Source organism: Mus caroli, chromosome 13 (genome assembly GCF_900094665.2).
Source record: "Mus caroli chromosome 13, CAROLI_EIJ_v1.1, whole genome shotgun sequence".
In the NCBI taxonomy this organism is placed as follows: domain Eukaryota; kingdom Metazoa; phylum Chordata; class Mammalia; order Rodentia; family Muridae; genus Mus; species Mus caroli.
The window spans coordinates 68764855-68780828 of NC_034582.1; the positions used below are offsets into that span (position 1 = coordinate 68764855).

At 48.9% G+C, this 15974-nt stretch overlaps 1 protein-coding gene across 3 annotated transcripts in view; it reads left to right on the forward strand.

Annotated features, from left to right (window-relative positions):
- Positions 1 to 9807: 9807 nt before the first annotated feature.
- Positions 9808 to 15974, forward strand: part of Slc9a3 (solute carrier family 9 member A3) — a 50697-nt gene continuing 44530 nt past the window's right edge. For 2 of the 3 annotated variants that reach the window (XM_029468258.1, XM_021180824.2), the window contains exon 1: positions 9810 to 10279. In XM_029468258.1, the coding sequence (XP_029324118.1) occupies positions 10078 to 10279 (202 nt within the window). In that variant the 5' untranslated portion in view covers positions 9810 to 10077. Of the gene's footprint in view, positions 10280 to 15974 lie in introns of all 3 variants that reach the window. The other variant, XM_029468257.1, reaches the window with a different exon arrangement.

The window sequence follows — 15974 nt, forward strand, 5'->3', positions numbered from 1 at the left end:
GCCCCGGCATAGTCTCACAAGAGACAGCTATATCAGGGTCCTTTCAGCAAAATCTTGCTAGTGTATGCAATGGTGTCAGCGTTTGGAAGCTGATTCTGGGATGGATCTTACTAGTTTTTATCCTCCTATTAGAATGGTCTATTAAAGCCCTGCTTAAAGCATTCAACCATTTTTCTAGTCCAAAGTCCTAAAGTCTCCTATATTCCTCCAAACAGAAGCATGGGCAGGCCAATCGCAGCAATATACCACTCCCTGGTATCAACTTTTGTCTTAGTCAATGTTCTAATTATGTGAAGAGACACCATGACCACAGCAAGTATTAGACGAGAAAGCACTTAATTGGGGCTTGCTTACAGTTTCAGAAGTTTAATCCATTATCATCATGGCAGGGAGCCTGGTGGCATGCATAGTGCTGGAGCAGTAGCTGAGTGTTACATACTGACCCATAGGCAGAAAAAGTGACTCTGGGTTTGACATGGGCTTTTGCAACCGCAAAGCATAACCCCAGTGATGCACTTCCTTCAACAAAGCCACACGACCTAATCCTTCTAATCCTTTCAAATATTGTCACTCCCTGGTTATTAAGCATTCAACTATATGAGCCTATGGGAGCCACTCTTACTCAAATCACCAGTCTGTGATCAACCAATGACTGACTAGCAGAACATTGCCATCAGTGCTATTGGAGTAAATTAATTCATTGTCCTTGCCATTAACTTTTCTAATAGCTTGCCACCCCTTGTCTACCAGGGTGAGGGTGTTGTACTAGCCAAGCTCTATATGAGCCATGCACCTGGAAGGTGGTTTGTCTGGACTCATTTCAAACAGCCTTTGTACCTGTGGAACACCCTTATAGGACTCACACATTTACCAATATTTCACTGAGCCTGGACTCTTGACTTTTTCCTAGAGTAGGTTACTAAAATCTTGTTGTTCTTCCACATGTCAGGTTCCATAGGCCTTTGACATGGGCAGAATCCCTGAATCTTAGTGAGAATACCCAAGACAGACATCAGCAGAGGGTGGGTATCAGGGCTGGGCGGGTACAAAGCACTAGCTCTGGGACCCCATGTCCCGAGGCCAGCTACTCAGCCTTCAGCTTCCTGGCTTTAAAATGGGATTAGGAGTACACCGTGAATACCGGGCCAGCTTGCCTTCATGTTTCCCAGGGGTATCAAATGAAACCCAGGTGAGGGTACATAACGGGGTGCCAACTAGAGGCTGTTGTTGTATTTCTGTGTGTATAATACCAGTCTCTAAATAGGGAAACTCAGAGACAGAACAATGAGTGCATTCATGTGCAGACAAGCACAAAGGGCCATCCACGTGGCCTACTACAGGGGCCCACAGTAGCCAGTGCTGTGGGAGACAAGGAGCACTAGTGGGTGTTCAGCTCAAGGAAGGCACATTCTTTCCCAGCAGTCCCTTATCTCTTGCAAAGTCAGGGCACCCAGGCTGTGTGCATGCAGAGAGATGCCGAAGAGAACCCTGAAAGACATCCTTCTCAGAGAGGTGTTGCTGAACTAGAGTGCCCCATACCTCAATCCAGCTGGGAACCAGCATCCATGCAGCACATGTTGAGCCACTGACACTAGGGCAATATGGCTAGGGTAGGAGCGATGTGTCAGCTCACATCTAAACCTGCCAAAAGGTCACAACTCAGGGAGGGGAACATACCCCACACCCATGTCCAAGGAAAACACCTTTGTTTTCACAAGCTGAAATAGCGGAAGTGTGAGATTGATCTTTGAAAATATTATTCCTGAAATATAAACTCACAGCTGGTGTTCCTGGCAGAAAGACTTCAAATCTGGTCACTGGTACCTCTCTACCCTCAGTTTGAGCTGCTGGGAACCGGGGGTGCAGTTCTGAATGATGTCTAGCCAGGCAGATCTTGTCCAGGCTCCCCTCACACAGGTGGGCTGCCCAGGTGAGGAGAGGCTCCCACACCCTCTCCAGGGCCACTAAATGGTGACTCAGATGCTGCTGGCAACCTAATCCTCCCTTGGGATTACACTCCATAAACCCACAACTCCTGGTTCTGGGAAGAAGTCAGGGTTTATGCCTAGTTCGACCATGTCTCCTTTATAACCCAATTGACCTAAGCCCAGCCAGGGCTGGTCCAGTACAGCCTGTACCCACAGGTACAGAGTGGGGTGAGAGTATGGCTGAGCTCCTCCTGCAAGGTCTCAGGTGGGTCTGGGTGGGGCTGCAGAGTTGTACTCGTTATGGAATAAGTCCCCTCCTGGAGGAGAATGAACAAGGGACTTGGGCAAAGCAGGGCCTCGGGAAGGGCCAGCTCTAGCCTGGGCTGTGTACATCCCACAGGGTTCCCAGGGAAGGTTGGCTGGCTGGCAGCCCACTTGCTGTCCCCTGGAATGATTGGCTCAGTTGGCATTCCTCTCCTTTCTCTGCTTGAGTTGGGCTAGTATGTGGAGTCCCACGTCTATAGTGCCTGAATGGGATGATGGATTTAATGGAAGAATCTGTGGGGTTGGAAGGAGCCAAGGGACCCTCACGTGCTAGGACATGGAGTCCTGCCCCAGAAACTATTCTGTGCTACCAGGGTCTGGCATGAGTGACATTCCAATCTGAAAGGCTAATGTGTGCAAATGAGTTGTGTTCTGGACTCTGACTAGGAATTCCCTATCCTTCCACAAATGCAGACATTCCTCTCTGAGAAATTTCCACCCCTCTGCTGAGCAACTTTGATGCTGCCCTACTCTCAGGGTCCAGAACTATTTTCGGTTTAGGTGATAACTTTTCTCTTCCATGTGGACAGAGCCTTGACAGTAGTGGCCAGGAACACAGGTCTGGGGTTTCTCCTGAGACCCTTTGTCTGCTGTTCTCTGTTAGGTCTTTGTAGTGCAGACCTGGATCAGAGACTGTTTGTAAAAGGCCCCAATTCCTTTCCCAGTACTCAGAGGCCCTTCAAGCCCAGGTGTGTGGCCAGATTCCTTCCTACTCTGATTGCTTAAGGATTGGTAGCTATCCAACTGATTCCTCATTTTGCTATGGTGGCTCCCACCAATGCAGATCAACATACACTGAAAGCAAAACAGGGGTGGTGAAAGGAACAGGCATTATAGTCAGCCCCTACCTGAGCTTCTGATAGAGAAATGGAGTCCACCCTGTTCCTGGGAGTGGGCACATCTCACTTTACACTCCAACAAGTCTCCCTGGTACCCAGGGCCATGGTCTAAATAGGACTCACTTTAACTCCTGGTTCCCTGTGGATTTGCAACACAGTGTGATGTGGAAGCCTGGTGGCAGACTTTAGCCTCTGCTTGTACTCAAGAATGCCACTGGTGACAAATGCATGACTATTTTTACAGCATGCGATTGGGATATCTGGACTTGTTCCTATGACCAAAAGTATCATTCACCAGGGAAATTTCCTGGGTTCTTAAGAAAGTCTACAAGGAGTATTTCTGCAAATAAAGTGGTGTCTGCTTGCTATAAGTAGAGCACATCCCAACAGCCAGGGCTCCTTGCAGAGACCAGAGGATGGGATCTCTTCACGTGCACAGTGCTCCTGGGACAGTGCCATCCTAAATCCTTCAGCATACACCATATCAGACACAGACAAAGTCCAGCAGCCTTCCTCTGCTGGGCCTATTGTCATCCGGCTTTTCAAGGCTTAAGACCATTGATCTCTAGACAAGGCAGGGAGCCTTGACAGCTGGGACAGCTGCACTTTTCATGCCCAAGGGGACCTGGCCATTGTCCAGCACCCTGAATTGCTCCCTTCTCTGGAGCCTTCTTGACTGATAGGGAAGCGGCATGTCTTTCCTGCTCCAGGTGGTGGGCTGGCACTGCCTGTTATGGGTCATGGTTATGTTGTCAGGGATCTTCAATACAATGCAGAGAAGGCCTCTGGGTCTACTTGCTGCTGCTCACACATATGAAACACAGACACCATGAGGCTTGTGGATAAAATCAAGTCTTGTCCAAGACCCATGGGATCTGAGCCCAGCCAAGTTCAGAGAATGCTTCTTTCATAAATACCTGGAGATTGCCCTCCCTTTCTAGTTCAAAATGGAAGGCCAAAGAGGAGCCAAGGAAAGGTCTTAGATCTTCTCCAGGAGGGTTAGAGCTGTACATAAGAATTAAGCTAAGATTGGTTGAATGGGTGCTCCATTTATGGAAACAATCCAGAGTCGAAAGGCTTGGCTTGTAGTAGTGACCAAGTGCTGGGCCTCTCAGACTGTCTGAGAGCCACTAAGACAGAAAGCTAAGCATCCACACCACACAGTCTGGTAATAAGCATGCAACACCACACACAGTGTGGTATTTAATAGTAACCCCCAGGCAGACATTGTAGTTAAGGACCCCTCATTTTACAGAGTAGAATAGGAAATGCAGAGAGGTGGGGCATTCTGTATCCTGTGATACCCCTTGCCCTGAGACACAAGGGCTGTTTGTCTTCAGTTTGCTCCCACCAGCTACACTTGGTTACAGGTGTTTCTAGCTACTCTGAAGGCCACAAGGTGGTTCTGGGTCTCAGCCAAGCCTACAGTTGAAAGAGCTGCTAAGTCTTCAGTGACCCCCTCCACAGGGAAATACAGGAAAAGGATCAAGATCATGATCTGTGGAATGAAGCTGATGCAGAAGCCCAGCCTGCAAGATTGTCCTGCATCTGGTTGGATACACTCCAAAGATCCCGAGGGACCCAGAAGGGAGTCAGAGGAGAATGTTTGGATGATCACCCAAGTGTGTGACCTGAGGGACATCAATTCCCTCCATGTTCTGTGTGAACACGCATATGGCAGCGCAGAGAAGAGAGCCAACCCAGATGGCTGAAGGTGGACATTTGGCCTTCTGTAAACATCAGTGTGCCCATACCAACCAAGCCTAAGCTGCGGTTACTAGGCCATAGAACCTATGATCCTACTATGGGGTATTGGGTCTACATATAGGGAAAATTGTGCCTGCATGGAGGTGAGGTGCCTGAGAGTTCCTCAGAATTTGGTGTAGTCCCTTCTTTATTCTCAATGTGCAGTTTTCAGAGCAGGACGTTGAGCTGAGATACCAGGAAACATAAAGGGCTGGAGGGAACTTCCATGTCCCCTGCTCTCCTGCTTCCTCTGCTGCTTGGAATCATCAGTTGCGAGGTTAGATGAATTATTTTTGTTTCACAGTTTGCAAATTGTCCTGCCAGCCTGCCCAGCTTGGCCACAGCTTATTGGTTTTTTGTTTTTGTTTTTGTTTTTGTTTTTGTTTTTGTTTCCAATCTACTGAAAGCAGTTTGGTGACTTTGTGTCTCAGTTCAGTCTACAGAATATTTTAGCCCGGTTCTTTCCCATAATGGTTTGCCTTGGGACAGCTGGACACCCTGACACTTGAGTTCAGCTTAGGAAATAGGAATTCCAGGCCCATGTGATCATTTTCTATAAGGCCCTCAGAGTCTTGGCTGCACCTCGGGGCTCGTGCAGAATCTGTGGGGGGTCTCTCTGAATATGAGACCCAGTCCAGGGGCCATGAGGAAAAAGAGGGAATATATAATAATAGTCTTTGTAGTGGGGCACCAAGTGTGGCCCAGTCCCTCTGGAAACTGGATGTAGCAAGGAATAGCCAAAAACCCCTCGGAGGTGATCAAGAACTAGGAGACATGTACCCTCATGGAGTGGGAGTAAGTGAGTGACAGGTGACAAATGGAAGATGGACAGGAAGAGCAGTGCAGGGCTAGGAGCTGAGAAAGTTGTGCTCCTGAGGCCTCACAGCCTACTGCCTCTATCTAACCCACTTCAGAATGCAATGCAGTAGAGCCTGAGCAGCCTCTGGCCTCAGCTCCGCCCACTGAGAGCCATCCGGAATTGGTAACACAACAAACACTCTGTTGCCCTGTAGTAGTTCTGCTGCTGTGTTAGACTCAGATGTGCCTAGCCTGATCAGCTCCAAGGTTTCCCAGGATCCAGAGTCATAGCACACACCCCTGTGATAGTGCCCTGCCCATCTGCTGTATAGGGTGAGACCCAGGCCTAGCTAGTACAGGCTGGAGCAGCATGCAGGTTGAGAGATCAGAGTGACTCTCATGTAAGTTCCAGGCTGGGCAAAGGCCCAGGCTTGACCAGGGAGTGTCAAAGGTACTAACAGGCAAACATAAAAGCATGATGTTCATTTTTTCTTTTTTGAGAAATGAAATTTGTAGTTGTATACTATCAACACCCACTCCCCCAAAAAGTAACAATAGCTCTGCCTTGAGTGGTGATTTTGACTTTGGTTCCTGGAAGAGGTCCCAGGTGGATCTCTTCTAACTCTAAGTGCTTGGTACCCAGTGGGCACCTTCAATTCACAGCCCAAGAAAGAAAGCTGGAGCAGCTCTGTAATGAACCCTTCCTCCCCAAGCATAGCTGGTGGCATCCCCTAAGCAATGTATAAAAAGAACTCAAACTTTTTTAATTTAGGCTGAAAAGTAGTGTTTTGTCTTTCATGTATTGTCAACAAACAGATTTGCAACCATTCGCCACATTATGCACAAGCTTTCACAAATGATGATGCAAATGATCATAATCAGAAGTTAATGTGTCAAACTAGATATTTCCCACTTTTGTCTCCTTAATTTTAAAGCTCAGGTGCTCATGGGTTCATTAGCCCATTTTGGACTGCTTCTCAGCATCTTTGAGCTTCTGGTTTAATCATGGGCCCTCCAACTCCAAGTCTAGATGTCAGGAAGGCTACACATGCCAGGCTGAGGGAGGAGGTTGTCAGCAGTTATCAAAGCACCGCAGGTGTCACTGTTCATAGTTTTCTAGATGTGAGTGCCTTGCCCTGGGGGATGGCACAGGCTTTCTAAAACCAGAAGAGAAACAGGCTAGAAGAGCTGCCTGTGCCCCGGCTCCAGTCCATTGATGAGACATAACCTCACATAGCGATCATGACAGCTTCTGCTATGGTTGGTGTCCATGAACACTGTTTCACTGTTCTCAGTCACCAGAGTGTAGGAGCAGTCATTGCTGGAGCCTTCTAGCAAGCCCAGGGGCATGCTTACCTTCATTCTCAAGTGCCCACAACCCCTGCCTCCCAGCCAAGCTCTCACCTGAGCAGTGAGCAGTGGGTTATGAGAGCACCTCGCTCTTACATGTGACAGTGTAAGGGCTTCCTCTCACTACATTAGACATGCTTTCCATTGCCTTAGGTGGCTTGTGGTGTAAAGTGGCACATCTGGTTAATGGCCAGGGATTGTACCAGTGGTCATTGTGGGTCCTTATTTGTGCGTTGTGATGCTGTTCAGCTTCATTTAAATTGTGTGGATTCCTGGCTGTAGGCCCTCAGGTTAGGCAGGTATAGATAAAATCTTCGGAGGGCCACCGGACATCATGAACACACTATTGCCATGGGATTGGGCCTTCCTGTGGAATACAAGGGCAGCATCTAGAAAGTATGCCCCCCACCTGAGGCTTTTCCCAGGAGCATCTAAACTAGGAATAAGACAGTTCTCATTCTTCTAGCCTTCCTTTGGGACTGGAAAGAGCAGGTTCAGTTTGACCATATGAACTGGCAGCAATCCCAGCAACTCACCATACAAGATGCCCAAGTAAGCACCAAGATTGCAAACCTGATGGCCAATTAAAGAGTTACGATGCTCTGTTCTGTGCCAGGTCCTGTGATCAGCTCAGTTCAACCACCCATCCTCTGCCCCAACACTCATCACTCAACCACCCAGCTCTACTATCCTCCCATGCAAGCCAACACCCATCAACCATAAGACAGCAAGATGAAAATAAAGCTACTCAGTCTAGTACTTCCTCCTGAGAGTTCTCACCTCTGGGCTTAGATGCCAAGAGGTAACCCTGCCTGTCCTGAGTCAATCACCAGTCACTTGTCCAATCAGTCTCCTGTCACCCATTCTGTATTTCATACATGTTGCTGTAGAGCAGACACTACTCCAAGTCCTGGGGGGTCAGCCATGTAACTGCAACAACCCGTCACTTACAAAGTAGACACTCCATACAGGACAGCCCAAGGATATATAGTCCAGTAGCTGATGAGCGAGCTAAGCTGAGGAGCAAAGCTGGCAAAGAATCAGGATCTCAGTATCAACACTAGACATTAGGGCAAGACCTTGGGCAGACTAGGTGGTGAGCATGGGGAGGGGTGTCTGGAAGCCTCAGAGCGAGGTTTTTCCCACCTGGGCAAGTAGGGAAGGATGCATCAGCAAGGGACTATGGTTGAAGAGGGACTGAATCCAGGGAGAACTGGATCTGGTCTCTGGGTATCCCAATGGGAGGTACAAAGGGGGCAGCTGGAGGGTGTCTAGTTAGGGGTTTCCAAGGCTTAAGTGGTTGGAAGAGGAGCTGCCAGGGGTCATGGCTGAAGGGTAGGTTTGGAAGGTAGAAGTGTTTTTACAGTGGCCATGTATACAGTTTTAGTGGTGACTTCTGAAATTACATCTTAAAGGGTTGCTAAGGTTTTTTTTTTTCTTTCCTAAATGAGATGGTGGGTTGAGTTCTAGGGTATACTAAGGAGGATTGTAGCTGATAAGGTAAAAACCATGGATCACAAAGACTGTGCAAGGGCTAAGATGAGACTTTGTGTTGTGTTTGTTTGAGCCAGGGGCTTATATATCCTAAACTGGCCTTAAATTTGTTACACAGCCAAAGCTTGCTTTGAATTCCTCCCTTCCTTTCCCAAATACTGATATTACAGCCATGCAGCACCACACTGGCTATGATAATTTTTTAGTTTTTGTTTTCTTGTAAACAAAGTTTATTTGTGAGATTCCCAGAAAACTACAGGCTTTTATTTGGGAAAGAGATTAGAGTCACATATGCTTAGGCATTAAGCGTGGTTCGCTGCCATTTAAATTTTTTAAAAAAATATTTCCATATAAAAGGTTTCTGTCACCCAGGGGTCCATCCCATAATCAGCCACCAAACACAGACACTATTGCATATGCCAGCAAGATTTTGCTGAAAGGACCCTGATATAGCTGTCTCATGTGAGCCTTTGCCAGTGCCTGGCAAATACAGAAGTGGATGCTCACAGTCATCTATTGGATGGAACACGGGGGCCCCCAATGTAGGAGCTAGAGAAAGTACCCAAGAGCTGAAGGGGTCTGCAACCCTATAGGTGGAACTACATGAACTAATCAGTACCCCCAGAGCTGGTGTCTCTAGCTGCATATGTAGCAGAAGATGGCCTACTCTGCCATCATTGGGAAGAGAGGCCCCTTGGTCTAGCAAACTTTATATGCCTCAGTACAGAGGAACTCCAGGGCCAAGAAGTGGGAGTGAGTGGGTAGGGGAGCAGGGTGGGGGAGGTTATAGGGGATTTTTGGGATGGCATTTGAAATGTAAATGAAGAAAATATCTAATAAAAAATTTAAAAGTATATATACATACATACATACATATATATATACATACATACATACACATACAAAGAATACTGTATACATACAAAGTTCATAGCAATTTTTAATTGTGATGGAATTCTTGACTCTCACTTGGCTAGAGGATTGAGAATACTCTGGAATGAGAAGCCTCTTCCTGTCCTATGTCACCTTAATTTTCTGTCTTTCTTGACTGTCCCAATTTACTTAGATGAGGACTCCAGGTTCTCAATAAAAGGGGGACTTGCTGAGTGTATATAACGGAGTGCAGCGTACCCCGCAACTAGCAAAACCATCCGGTTGCTGAAGTGGCCAAGGCAGGAGAAGCAGGTCCAATTTAACGGGTAGAATCGATAGTGGTATGCCGGGCCTCGCGCTGCGCTCCGCTGGGAAGGAAGCGACTGCCAGTGGGCTAGATGCCACTCGACCTTGGGGAGGAGCGGCCTCGAATCCACAGGTTCTAGCTGCTGGCTTAGGAGCCCACAGCACCCAGAGAGCCTGGGCGAGAGCAGGGCCGGCGGGAGTGCTTCTAACGCAGCAGGACTGTTTGCGTTCACGTGTGCGCAGCGGGGGCGGGAAGGCCCCGCCCTGGCGCGGGAGGAGGCAGCGGGATTAAAGGCCACCCGGGCGGGCCTGGGGACCTGACTGCTGCCAGCTCCGGGCTCGCGCAGAGGGCTGCGACAGAGAGCGCAGCAGGTACTCACCAAGGTATGCGTGTTGGCTCCCGGAGCTGAGCAGCAGAGATGTGGCACCGGGCTCTGGGACCAGGGTGGAAGCCGCTGCTGGCGCTGGCGCTGGCGCTGACCAGCCTACAAGGCACGAGGGGGGCTGAGGAGGAACCGAGCAGTGATGGGAGCTTCCAGGTGGTCACCTTCAAATGGCACCACGTCCAGGATCCATACATCATTGCGCTCTGGATCCTCGTGGCCAGCTTGGCCAAAATCGGTAAGCGGCCCAGGTTTTGTGGATCATAGTATCCTATGACTGAGCCTTAGCCATGCTCTTAGAATCTATACCACCTGCCTTTGCCTTTGCCTTTGCCTTTTCTATCCCTTTCTGGGGAAGAGGCACATTCAGCAAGAGCGCGGTGCACTGTTCTGAGAAGTGTATCAGCTAATTCAGCGGTCCCACAGGGCAGGCGCTGCCTCCACAATCTCATGCTCATGGCCCCATTCTATCCAAATGCTTCTCTAGATGCTACCCTACTTGGTACCTTGGGACTTCGTATTGCACTGAGAGAACTGACTTGTACTTGGCACTGGAGTGGACTCTGGGTCCAGAGCAGTTAAATAAATAAATAAATAAATAAATAAATAACCATTACTTAATCCAGAGAAACTCATGACCCCTTGTCTGGAGGGGAAGATGTTTCTCCTCTCTCAGCTGGCTCAGTGAAACGGGAAGCGGGAAGCAGAAAGCGGGATTGAAGGAGCTCCTGGCAAGGTGAGAGGAAGGTCAGACCTCTTAAAAAGTTGAAGACGATCTTTGTGGTGGTGGTAAGGATGTGGTCCCTGTGGAATACGTTAGACCCTTATTCAAGGGAGAGCAAGAACAGAAACAGAGGTTCCTAGCCTGCCAGTTTCCTTTAAGATTATGGAGTAGAAGAAGCAGAAGAGGCCTTCCAAGATCCAGGAGGGAGCATGCCTCTTTAGCAGGACAGGGGAGGGAAAGCTATGAAGGGAATAAGGTTAACAGAGCTCAGACTCACAGTGCCTGGTTAGGGAAGGCTTTTTTTTTTTTTTTTTAAATTTTATTTCTTGCTGCCTCCTCTTCCCACTCATTTAACCAGTGGATCTGGCACTAGGCTCTCCTTGCATCTGCTATCTGACTGCGTTTTTTTCAGTAAGGTTTGTGCTGAGTGTTGCTGTGACTAGACGGTACTGACTTTTTCACACAGAGTGTTCAGAAAGGGCCAGGGAGGTTCCAAGGTCGCCCTTTCACCAGGTTCAACTGCTTTTCCATGGACTGCAGCATTCTAGTCTATGAAGTGAGTGTGTGCCTTCTGTTTTATCTGGGAGCTTCTCTCTGTACCCTTGGACTACAGATTTGGAATTTAGTATTTCAGCTCAGCAGTAGCCAGGTCTATCTGCTATGTTTGGTGCTGGGCCAGCACACTGACTCAGGGGAAGCCTGATTCCTAAGGGTTATAGCTCTGCAGGTCTCCAGGGGCCGTGAACTTGCCTCAAGAAGGCCTGGCCACCAGAGTCAGCAGCAACTCTCTCCACTATTAGTCAAGAGGATCACCAGTGGACAGGCAGCTCTGCAGAAGGGCCTCTCTGACTTAAATATTTTGGTGGGCCCAGGTATTCCCTATTATTCAACTCAACCCCATTCCCAACTTCTAGAAAGTATAGAGATGATCCTTTCCAGGTTCCCAAAGCTTCCTGGCTGAGTCTGGCTCTCACTGATCCAAATACTCCCAGTAGATCCCTGCTTTGTCCCCCAACATCCTTCCCTGCTTAAACCTACAGGGGTTGGCCCTTGTTGGTCCACTCCATGCACTGTACTGCACATTACCAGCATGTTCATCTAAGAGTCTGGCACTGGGGTCCTTTATCCAGGAGATCTTCAAGTATATCTGCTTCAGGCATCACAACAGACACCTTCCCACCCTTCAGACTCCATCTGTTCACAAGACCCTCTCCTTTAAGGACCAGTGTTGCTGTTGCTCAGTTCGACTCCGTTCAGCCCCAACAATAAGGAGCTGCATCAAATCCTCACCGGTGTTAGCTCTTGAAGCAGATTTAATCTAATCAGACCACACCAGGAACCCATTATCTTCCCCAAATGCTCACTATGGAAACGGAAAGGTAGAGAAGCAACCTGCAGGTTCAGCTCTACCCTGCCTGGCTTTAAGAATCACTCTCTTGGTGGCAGAGACTCTGGTACCCAGCCTTTACCTTACAGCTCTTCCCTCAGCTGTGAACTCTGGATATACTCAGATCCCTGATGACCTTGGTATGTTCTGCAGAACCCTCTCAGACTCCCTTCCTGTACAATCAGCCTCATATGCCCCATCACAGACTCTCACGAATAGCTCTGTGGGCACATAGCTGATGTGTGTGCAAATTTGGGTAGTATACCTAACATCTCCACGGCTCCCATAAAAGGACATGGGTCTCACTCATTAACCCCCCGAGTACTTTAAAAATGTTTAGGACGGTCCACACTACTTCATCCTCAAGTTGTACAGGAACTGCCTTCCAGGAGAGGATGGGAAGGTCTTATGCTGATGGGATTCATATTTTCTTCTGATTATTTTTTAACTCCCAGCCCATCCTTATGATTAGGAGGTCATACTTTTTTCAGCCAGTTTTAACCCAGCTGGGAAATAAGACACGGAGCCTGGAACACAGGTAATGTGATTATTGCAGTTGGTAACTGAGGAAGGCTAAGGGCAGAGATGTCAAGGCCAGGGTGCCTGTCTAAGGACAGAGGTGGTAGGCTGGAAAGGTCTGTCTGTCTGTGGTGGAAGGGCAGGATCCAGTCTAGGTGGGTGAGGTGCTTCCCTTCTCTGTCCCCAACACTTCTATTTGGGAGTCCCTAGCCTGCAGCTACAATGTTGGGACTCAAGGCTGGGTAAGTAATAGACTATAAGGGCCTTCATCAGAGCACAGGAAGCCCTAAGTGGACCTAAGTTGCTAGGTCCATCTAGTATCCACTAAGATGCCACCTAGAGTGGATCCAGGCAGCTTCAGGAACATACAGTAGGAAGTTGTTGGGGATAGGGAAAGCTGGGCAGGAGTCTGAAGGGATGCCAGGGGAGTTGGTGAAAGAGTTGAAGGGAGACTAGAAGAGGCCCGGGGAGCAGGAGGGGAGATAAGGGGAGCTTATGGAAAGTCTAAAGAGAGAATGAAAGGAGACTGGGAGAGGCCAAGGCAATGCTATGGAAAGACTAAACAAATTCATCTGCAGGCCTTGGAGGACTTTGGTCCTTGTTGAAGTTGTGTAGAGGGTGGGCCTCAGTCACAACTGACCTCTCAGACCACTGCTTTGGTTGCAAGACAGAGTAAGACCAGAGAGGCTGTGGGGAGAACAATCAGAGCTTCTGGGCTTCAGGGAGGTGAGGAGGTACCAGACTTACTTGGGGGAGGAGCCCATACACAGCAGGGTTATTAGCACACAGGGTTTGGGCTCTTGCTACTGTGCTGGGAGCAGTGGTGCCTCTTGAACACAGATTCCACTTCACAGTTCTTGAGCTTAACAGGCACAGGACCCAAACCTTCTGTCTAAATCCAGAGAGGGAATTTGGGATTGGTGAAGGAGACTGGGAGAGTAGGGGAGGAGGTCATTATAGGGGACAAAAATGATGTCCTGCAGGCCCTCCAGAGGTGCTTGGTGAAGGTGAGCCAGGCAGTAACAGTGACCAACCCCTAGCTGAGTCCTGTCAGTAAGGAAATCAGGAGCCTCTCAGATCAGGACAGAACCATGTGGAGCTATATTGATCAGAGAGGTAAATGCAGAGAGAGGAGGAGAGAGAGGAAGAGGGGGAGAGGGAGGGAGGGGGAGGGAAAAGGAGAGAGGGGGAGAGAGAGGAGTCTAGGGGCAGGTCATGGGGCAGAGCTCATGTGGCTGAGGGGAGTCTGTAGAATCCACTAGGAGTCACTAGAGGTATAAAGTCTTATTTTGGGGAGCTGCCCCTGGACAGCTTGAGCTGTAAATTTATGCAGCATTTGATGCTGAAGCATCCTGAGGAGAGAGAGTGAAGGTTAGGAAGTGCCATAGCATTGCAGGGAGTCCAGGTGACTGTTTGTTCGGTTTGGTTTTTTGAGATGGGGTTTCTCTGTAGCCCTGACTGTCCTGGAACTCACTTTGTAGACCAGGCTGGCCTCGAATTTAGAGATCCACCTGCCTCTGCCTCCCAAGTGCTGGGATTAAAGGCGTGCGTCACCACACCCGGCTTTGCACAGGTAACTGTGCCACCCCTTTCCTTCTGTTGCTTGCTAGAGAGAATTATTAGGTCTTCTAGGGCTCTTGTCCTGGACAACGTCACTGTGAAGCACAAGCACCCTGCAAGCCCTCTACAGACTGCTTATCAGTCAGGCTGCTACAGTGCACCTCTGAATCCTGATAACCTAACCATTCAGGTGGCTTCATATCTTGCCATGGCTGTGGGATTCTGAGCTATCCCTACAAGCTGTTGTGTGCTGGAACTCTGCTTTTGGTTTCTTTGGGAACAAATGTCTGAGTTTGGGGTGCTTTAAAGTTATGGTTCCCANGGATTTGTGTGTCCTGAGTCTCCCATGGGCCCTCTGTGTGTTTGAATGAGCCTGGTAAGGTTAGGATCAGCTCAGCTGTTCACCCAGCCCCAGGGCTTGGAGCTTCCCTGAGCGAAAGGCTTTTTAACCTTCTCTGTGGTAGCTGTCCTTGAGATCACTGTACCATGGCTGTTAGGGCTCAGGGCACCATGTTTTAGGGTGNCGCCTGTCAGTGCTAAGGCTGAATAGCACCCCACATCCCCTTCTGAAGCTGAGGTGGGTGTGGCGTCTCTAATCAATGTGGGCAGCTGGGAGTCCCTGTCTTCTCTCCCGTGTACCTTACTACTGTTAAGAACTAAGCAGGCCCAGCTGCCAGCTTAAGCTTCACCCTACTCTGATGTCCCTTGTACCCCCTAGTCCCACCTCTCTCCTCAGCTCCCCTCTCCTCCTGCTTATCTCTGGGCTTTGCTTTACTCAGGCCTCAGCCAGGAATATGGATAGGAAGGTGCTGGTGAGTTTAGGACACTCTCTAGCTCTTCCTAATTTAGCCTCTTACCTTGGGGAGTCATGGACTTGGAGTCAGTGGCCAGGACGGTGGAATGTCATTAGTGAGGGACGAGGAGGAACAAGGGGAGGGCTGTCAGTGAGTATCTCATGGCTCTGAGCTGGATGCCATCTGCAGCCTTATTCTTTCACACCCAGCTTCCTACTACCCCACCTTTTCACAGCTTAGAAATTGCAAGGCTACCCCAGCCCTTGAGGATACCTTCCCTCCCGCCAAGCTCCTTTGACTCAAGTAAGTGTGCAGTTCAGTTCTTATTGCATATCTGGTGGCTGACCTGTCTGTATCTACCAAGGCTTCTGCAGGGAGTGAATGCATGTAAGGTTGGGTGTGAATAGCTGGTTGTATACACAGATATGTATACACGTGGATGAGTTAATGTCATGTTGTAAACCTAGTGGCTTCCTACCTTAAGCACCCCTCTGATCCTAAGTTCAAGGAAGAGATTCCTAAGTACTTAGTCAAATTCTTCCCCAAACTGTCACCCAGTTTCCTGTGCATGACAACACAGTTTCAGGCGTGGCAGGCAAAAGGTGCTCCCATAAGCTTAGAGTACTGTGGGTTTGACATCCGAGTGTCAGCCTAGTAAGTAGCTGGGCAGGTGAAGTCTGTCAGGCTTGTGGACACTGACTGGCCTTTGCTTCAAGCTGGTTGCTCCTATTGTCCATGTCTATCTATCACTGAGTGTCATTTCTCTAAGAAGGATCTTTTATCTGAAGGAGAGCCCTCGGGTTGCTGGCTACAGGGGACAGAGTTCAGACGGAGGGGCTGGAGAGCTACTAGGAATGCTGAGGGTGGAACACATCTTGGACACAATAAGCAGAGCTTTAAAGGGAATCAGACACCAGCTCAAGCCCTAGAGATCCAAGAAGTGGGGACA